At 51.6% G+C, this 7,439-nt stretch overlaps 1 protein-coding gene across 5 annotated transcripts; it reads left to right on the top strand.

Annotated features, from left to right (window-relative positions):
* The first annotated feature begins 768 nt into the window (after window positions 1–768).
* Window positions 769–6,655, top strand: LOC147060358 (uncharacterized). 5 transcript variants are annotated; one of them, XM_085933599.1, is made up of 4 exons: window positions 769–1,330; window positions 1,417–1,617; window positions 2,991–6,016; window positions 6,086–6,655. In XM_085933599.1, exons 2-4 carry the CDS (start codon window positions 1,542–1,544, stop codon window positions 6,239–6,241), a joined length of 3,258 nt encoding a protein of 1,085 aa, XP_085789725.1. In that variant the 5' UTR covers window positions 769–1,330; window positions 1,417–1,541; the 3' UTR covers window positions 6,242–6,655. The 5 variants fall into 5 exon arrangements, with proteins under 5 accessions (XP_085789725.1, XP_085789743.1, XP_085789761.1 ...); XM_085933617.1 differs by having other exon boundaries at window positions 769–1,196; XM_085933635.1 differs by having other exon boundaries at window positions 769–1,192; window positions 1,465–1,617.
* The last annotated feature ends 784 nt before the right edge of the window (window positions 6,656–7,439 follow it).

Below are 7,439 nucleotides of genomic sequence, written 5' to 3' on the forward strand. Positions count from 1 at the left end.
GTAAAAGCTACAAAACAAACTGACAAATACCTCATTTTCAAATCAGACCAGTAAAAACTGGTCAAATATATGAATTTTTTTTTTTTAAAAGTGAAGACAATTTGCAATTCTAGTAATGACACACAAATTTGTCTTTGCGGGCCACATAAAATGATGTGGCGGGCCGTATCTGGCCCCCGGGGCCTTGAGTTTGACACCTGTGACTTAGCACAACGCAGAATTCCCAAATTACGGAAATCACTGAACATGCCCGTAGCATCATCTGAGTGGTTGCTCATATCACACCTTGTAGTCTTCAGTACGTGCAAGGCGCCAGAAAAGGATGTCAACAAATTCTGATACCTGATTGGATAAGAGGAGGAGCCTTGCTGAGTTCACCTTCATTCAAACTATCAAAGGCACTGGTCAGACGCCGTCTCTATTTTTTTCCTTGAGTCCACTTCCACCAATGCACTGTTTTGAAAACAACTGAGCATCCTCAACCAACATCTGCAGATTTAACATCCATAAAATGCTCTTTGCATAATGTCACCTCTGGCTTTTGGAGTCACCTCCCCCAAAATGATGAATTGGCAGCTGAGGTCAGTGCATTTCCTCGCACAGGTTCAACATGTCCCCACAGTCTCCTTCTCTTTCTTTTATCCAAAAGCTCCATACGGTACGGGAGGTGACAGGGGGTGAAAGGGGAGCATTGTCCATTGCGCCACGGGATCCGGCCTGGGTTTCATAGTGAGCGGGGTGGTGGGAGAAGGGGAGGGGACGCTCACTCAACTGTGTCCTGGACGTCATTGTCACACATCTTGCCATCTATTCGCTAGCTGCCTTTTACATAGAATTCAAATGCATTAATGCCTGCGTGCGTGATTACGCGCGCGCACCCGCGCCGCGCTCGTTTCACAAATTGCCTCCAATAAGCATTTAGAACTCTTGATTTCGCTTTTGACTCCGCAGTGAGAGACCAAATATTTTTTTTATTTTTTTTTAAACCAGCGCGCTCTTTGGAACACCTGTTGTAGTTGTTCCCTCAATTTCTCTTACGACTTAATTATCTGTCCAGACTAAATTTGCAACGTTTGGTGAATGAGCCAAAGCGAGACAAATGACGCCGTACGTGGGGGAGACAAGAGGGGAGGCTGCGAGTTCCACGCCATTGAAATGCAAATACGGCAGAACAAGGAGCAGTTGTGTGTACGTACGTACGTACGTGTGTGTGTGTGTGTGTGTTCGCTACATGTGCATGCAGCGGGGCAAGCCGTGGGAGAGGAGGAGCGCAAATTGGTCAAGTTTTTTTTTTTTTTTTTTTTGGGTGAGGGGGGGAGCGGAGACTTTGGTAAAGCACACACACATACACACTGCGGTCGGTCTCTTATGAAGACCTGCTAGAGCTCCTCTCGCCTCTCTCCTTTTTCTTTCCAGCGAATTGTTTGACGGGAAACTTGCAGGAACTTTTTCAATCTCTTGTAGTGGATGCATTTGAGGAGCGTCGCTAAGCCATTGGCAACCCTCCTCCTCCTGCACCTCCTCCTGGCTCGTCGTGAATCATGTCACGCCGGAAACAGAAGAGACCCCAACATCTCGTCAACGCCGATCCGGGGGGCCCGAGGGTGCTCGCTCACGGTAAGAAATCAAACGTGTGTCTCTATCAAAATGTCTTCCTTGATATTCCGTTTTTTTTCTGCTTTGGGACTTGCTTATTGGTACCAAAGCAACAGGCTGATGAAGCTCTTTGATGGTGTGTTGTTGAGGGCTTAGATGGTGGTGCTGGTGGGGGTCGGGGCGGGGGGGTAATCTCGCACCCTTCTTTCTATTGTGATAATCTTTCAATGGCGCCCCCTTGCTCTCTTTCTCCTGCTTCTCTATAGAGGAACTCAAACTTTCTGTCCAGAGTGATTTTTTTTTTTTCAAAAGAAAGCCCTCATAAACATCCCGACACTTAAAAAAAACGACATGTACTATTTTTGAATGGTCATTTTATAAAAATAATGTTTAATGAAGGTACACCTTCATATTTGAAGAAGTTTCAAAAATACAACTCGTAATTTTGCACTTCCTAATCTAGTTAACGGATGTTGATATTTAAATAAACGCGACTTTCATTCTTTTAAAACCAAAACAGTGAAAGCTTTTTTCATTTGTCAATGTCCATTTGTCACTTTTACATCAGAACTTTTAATTGGCTGATGTAGTGTTGATTGATTAGCTTCTTTTACAAAATGATCAAATAGAATCCTTCATTGCTAAATATTTTTGGGTGAGCCCCTCGAGCAACTGTGCGGCTAATTGGAGACTTTAGGTCTTTACGTTGGACTTTTCAATGCAAAAGGCTTTGAGTTTTGATAAATCACTTTACCTCTGCAGGAGGGAATAGTTAAGTTACTCTCTCCATTGTTGCCCCCCCCCCTTCTCCACACACATGCACTTTGCTTTTTTCTCACTCTGAGCTCAAGATTCTGAAAGAATTTGACCCCTGAGCAGCAAAGGTCAGATGAGTTGACCAATCAGAATGTGCGGACAGTGCCAGGACCCTCAGCCTGGCCTGACCCTTGACCTCCTCTGTGACGTAAGGGGGGGAAGGGTAAATGGGGAGATGAAAGACAGGGACAGAACGGGGGTGGAGGCTGTGGGGGGTTTAAGAGGGGTTAGGGGTTGTCTTGGTGATGCCCATTGTCCTGGGAAATGTGTTGCCTTGACAACAAGGTGGACTGGGAGCTTTTTTTGTGTGTGTGTTTGAGGACTTTGAGACAACACACACACACTACTACTACTTGAATGCTCAGAGATGTTTTTTTTTTGTGAGATGTTCTTAACGAACGCTTTAGGTGACTTTGATCTGACAACAATGTTTACCCAACAAGGTCACACGATTGGTGATATGGAGTCAACGCATACAAATCTCGTTTAGGGCTGGGATCAAAATAAATGAAAAGGGTGGCTCGCAAAATCAAGTGAGCAAAAGCATCCTGGTACATGTTGCCTTTCTTTCCTTCCAGATGATCCCCTGTGCATAAAGTCGCCATCCACCTCTCTCGGGTCCGAAGTCACCTCATCGGGTTCCTCTTCTTCTTCGCCAAGATCACTCCAAGACTGCCAGCCCCCTTTGGCCCCACGCCCGTCCCCCGGCGGGCTCCACGCGCCCTCCTTGCCCAGCGAGAGCTCCCCCCCTCCCCACTGGCCCAACCACATTGCGACCTTCGCTAGCTCCCTACCAAACACTCACTCCTCCCTCTCGCCGGACTTTCCTCACCCGTCGCTATCTTCGCAGACACATTCGCCTCCCCCCGCGGGACAGACGTCCGGCTTCAAAGCCATGTCCCATTCTACCATGGGTGTCTCCTCCACCAACACTACCTCCTCGTCGTCTTCTCAGTGCCTTCCACAGCAGTGTGGCGGTGACAGCCCGCCTCAGCAGCAAACCTCCAACTTGCTGGGCCCCCAAGTTCTTCAGGTGCCGCCCACCCTGGCAGTCCTGCTGGAGGAGCTTCGAGTTTTACAACAGAGACAAATACACCAGATGCAGATCACGGAGGAAATTTGCAGGCACGTTTTGAAGCTCGGAGGCGTCGTCTTAGGGCAGGATAGCAACGTACGAGCGAGTGGGGCCGAGAGCCAACAGAAAGCGACGTCTTTGTCGCCGGCGCGCCCCTCAACTGGCACGCCTGTCACCACCACGGCGGCATCGCTGTTAAGCGGCCTGCCGTCGGCCCTCTTTGCCCAGCCGCCTCATTCCAAACAAGGCCCCCTGCAGGTCAACGGCAGCAGGACACCGTCGTCCATATCGTCCGCCGTGTCGACCTCGTCCGTGGCCTCCCTTCACCCGCTCTCCTTGTCGTTGGGGCTGCCGCCACGCTCCTCGTCCAACACAGCTTTATTTGCTCACAGCAACGGTGTTAGCTTCTCCGCCGGCAGCCTTTCCCAAGATCTCCCGTACGTGTCCTCTTTAGGCTCCGCCTCAGCGTCGGGACGACCGCAGCACATGTGCCGCTTTTGCGGCAAGATTTTGAGCAGTGACTCTTCGCTGCAGATCCATCTGAGGTCGCACACGGGAGAGAGACCGTACCAGTGTCCGGTATGCCTGAGCCGCTTCACCACGAGGGGAAACCTCAAAGCTCATTTCCTACGCCACCGAGAGCAGAACCCGGAGCTTTCCCTTTCTCTGCTGCCCCCCGCGCTCTCGGAGCAGACGCCGAGCGCCTCGGCTTCGGCCTCCAGCGCCGTCCAGAGGCGGAGGAAGCGGCGAGCCGACGACGACGAGTCTTTTCACGGAGTGAAAGGAAGCGTTCCCTCCAGCTTGGCGGAGAGCATGGCTTTGGGATTCTTGTCCAGCACATCGCCACGGCCGTCTCCTTCTTCTCTACCTCTGCCGCCCTCTGTGGACATGGCACTGTTGTCAACAGCTCATTCCTTGCTACAATTGAACCGGGCCTCAGCGGTCGGTGGCGCGGCGAGCTCGGTACCGCCGGCTTCCACGTCGTCCTCTTCCTCGCAGTTTAAAGGGGTGAAGCAGCAACGCTTTGATGAAAACACTCCTCCTCACTCAGCACTCCACACATCTGCCTCCTACTCCCGCGTGGCTCACCTCCCCAAGATTCTCTTCCCGGGAGGCGCGTCCCCTCACCACATGGCCCTTTTGCGGCCGGCGGGTCACCCGTCAACTTCCCACCTGACTTCAGCACATCAGCTACCCTTTCCTTTCCCGCCATTCCCCAAAGCATCCACCTCTTCTCCCTCCTCCTCTCCCTCTACTCTGGCTCAGACCTCAGACACCTCCAAGCTGCAGCGTCTGGTACAGAAGCTTGAGAAGCAGCCGCAGGAAGGAACTTCATCTTCCTCCGCCTCCTCACTCACCCTGGCCGAGGCCAACACTAACGGTCACGACCTGACTAGCGTCTCCGCCGCCTATCACAGGGAAATGTTATCCACCCTCGGCCTCGGTTCCAACGCCGGCCAAGGAGTTCCGGGCGCCAACTTGACCGCCGGCGTCTCCGCCGCTTCCCCTCTGCCTGCCGCTCAAGTGGCCAATCAGTGCGGGGTGTGCCTGCGGGTGCTGAGCTGCGCGCGAGCCCTGCGCCTGCATCAGGCCACTCATCTGGGAGAACGCCCTTTCCCTTGTAAGCTCTGCGGTCGCTCCTTCTCCACCAAGGGCAGCCTCAGAGCCCACCTGGCCACTCATCGGGCCAGACCGGCCAATTCCCGGGCGCTTAACTCCTGCCCGCTGTGCCCGCGTAAGTTCACCAATGCCTTGGTGCTTCAGCATCACATCCGCCTGCACCTCGGAGGGCAAATACCGCCCAATGAAGATGCAACGCAAGCAGAAGATGGTACAGAAATGGAGAGCGCAGTCTTTGATGCAGAGAACGAGCCGGGCGGCTCGCCGTTGGAAGCTCAGCAGCTCCTTCCGTTGGCTCTCACAACCTCCAAAAGTGCCATTTCCAAGACCGCCACCACTGGTGATGTCAAGATGGAGGAATCTGAGGGATCAGCACCCAGCGTTAGCCCACCGCTAACCCATAAAGCACATTTGGTAGGACTTGAAGACCCCCTGGATCTGAGCGACACCAACCTTGATGACACTAGCCCCTCAAACAACTCCCAAGAGTTGGCCCACACTGACGTGGGAAGCCCTGGCAAAGCCCCCACAGCGAGCTCTGCTTCTGCCGCAATGAACGGTAGCGACGGCCCATTCCCCTTGTGCCTTTCAAAGCTCCACGAGACCAGCGAGATTGACAACGACGACGAACGCACACCGGATGGAAATCCCCAAAGCCTCCCAGAGAGTCCAGCAACTTGCAGCTCGGTAGTAGACGTCAGCGTCCCGCCGGACGCGTCTCATAGTGACAGCGAGAGAGACAACATGGTGCCACCACCTCCCGCTGCAGCAGAAGCAGAGAACGAGAGCTCGGAGAGTCTGGAGCTGCCCGTCACTGCGTCAGGTCCACGCTCCCAAGCTCCTCGCTCGGACAAACCCTACAGCTGCGCCCAGTGCGGAAAGCTATACGCTAGCCGCAGTGGCCTAAAGGTACGATTCTTTAATTTGAAAATTCAGTTGCACGACACGATTGAATATAGCCGTGCTTCTCGTCCACAGGGTCACATGAAGATTCACCCTGTGGCTTTGCCTGCCTCCACCAAGGCTGAGAGCAACAAGAGTGACGCTTCCGAGGTTCCGGGCTCCAAACAAGAAAAGAAAGAAAGTGGCACAGACCCAGAAGCAAAGCTTCTTTGTGATGAGGCTTCCTGCTGAACTTATGGACAAGTCTAGTATGGCACTCTTGTCAGGCCAATGGCCTTTTTCTAGTCCCTTCATCTCATAAAGGTGATAGATAGATAGATGGATAGATGGATAGTTTGTGTTGTAGTGACTCGCTTTTGACTCTTTTTGTTGTATTTCCAAAAGCACGGCGAGGTCTTTTTGTCGATATATCAGACAGCACGGTCAATATTTGATTCAAGTGCACGGCAAAATCCACCCCGACTTTTACGATCCTCTTTGTTTTGTTCTTTATGCTGTGGAATTGTGATGCTGCTACTGAACACGTGTGCTGCTCCAGCATCTCCAGCCGTGAATGTCTCACTGTAAATGGGTAATGCTACCTGAGATGATTGTTGAACCAGTCCTTTCGCTTAAACCATGCCCCCTTTTTGACAGTCCAGCCAAATGATTGAAAACCTATATATATATATATATACCATATATATATATATATATATATATATATATATATATGTGTTCCAAGGTAATAAAATAATGGCCATGTGAAAAGCGCATTCGCAGTGTTTCTTGTTTGTCACTGGACACTTAGTTAGCTAGTATAGCTCAATCGCTCAAGTAGTGATGTCATAGTTTCTCATAAACAAATCAAATTATACTCTGTTACTCCCGCTGTACTTCAAACAACCACTAGAGGGCATGATTGTGTGGAATCATTTGGATTGCTGTGATGCGCTGTGATTTATTTTGGTTTATTGGTTAGTGGAGAGGGTGGCACTGCCTAGCACGTCTTGCCTCACAGTTAGGAGTGTGCGGGTTCGATTCCACCTCCGGCCCTCCCTGTGTGGAGTTTGCATGTTCTCCCCGTGCCCACGTGGGTTTTCTCTGGGCACACTGGTTTCCTCCCACATCCCCAAAACATGCTTGGTAGGCCGATTGAGCACTCCAAATTGTCCTTAGGTGTGAGTGCGAATGGTTGTTCGCCTCTTTGTGCCCTACACAGCCTGGCAACAGGTTCAGGGTGTCCCCCCCCCACCCCACCCCGCCTACTCCCCGATGATTGCTGGGATAGGCTCCAGCACACCCGCAACCCATGTGGGGACAAGCGGTATAGAAAATGGATGGTTCGAGATGTTGGGCTCTATGTGAATGAATTGAGAAGTGGAGGTGAGTGAGAAGTGTGTGTGTGGGGGGGGGGGAGAAGGGGGCGTTCCTTTGTCTGCACTTAATT

Source organism: Syngnathus leptorhynchus, chromosome 2, assembly GCF_054491065.1.
Source record: "Syngnathus leptorhynchus isolate UIUO chromosome 2, UIUO_Slep, whole genome shotgun sequence".
NCBI classification, from domain to species: domain Eukaryota; kingdom Metazoa; phylum Chordata; class Actinopteri; order Syngnathiformes; family Syngnathidae; genus Syngnathus; species Syngnathus leptorhynchus.

Bases quoted from the DNA above. Each gene is read 5' to 3' on its own strand.
- LOC147060358 (XM_085933608.1), top strand. From the start codon at position 1,542: ATGTCACGCCGGAAACAGAAGAGACCCCAACATCTCGTCAACGCCGAT. The intron at 1,618-2,990 runs GTAAGAAATCAA...CTTTCCTTCCAG, and splicing joins CCCGAGGGTGCTCGCTCACG to ATGATCCCCTGTGCATAAAG. The intron at 6,017-6,085 runs GTACGATTCTTT...TCTCGTCCACAG, and splicing joins CTAGCCGCAGTGGCCTAAAG to GGTCACATGAAGATTCACCC.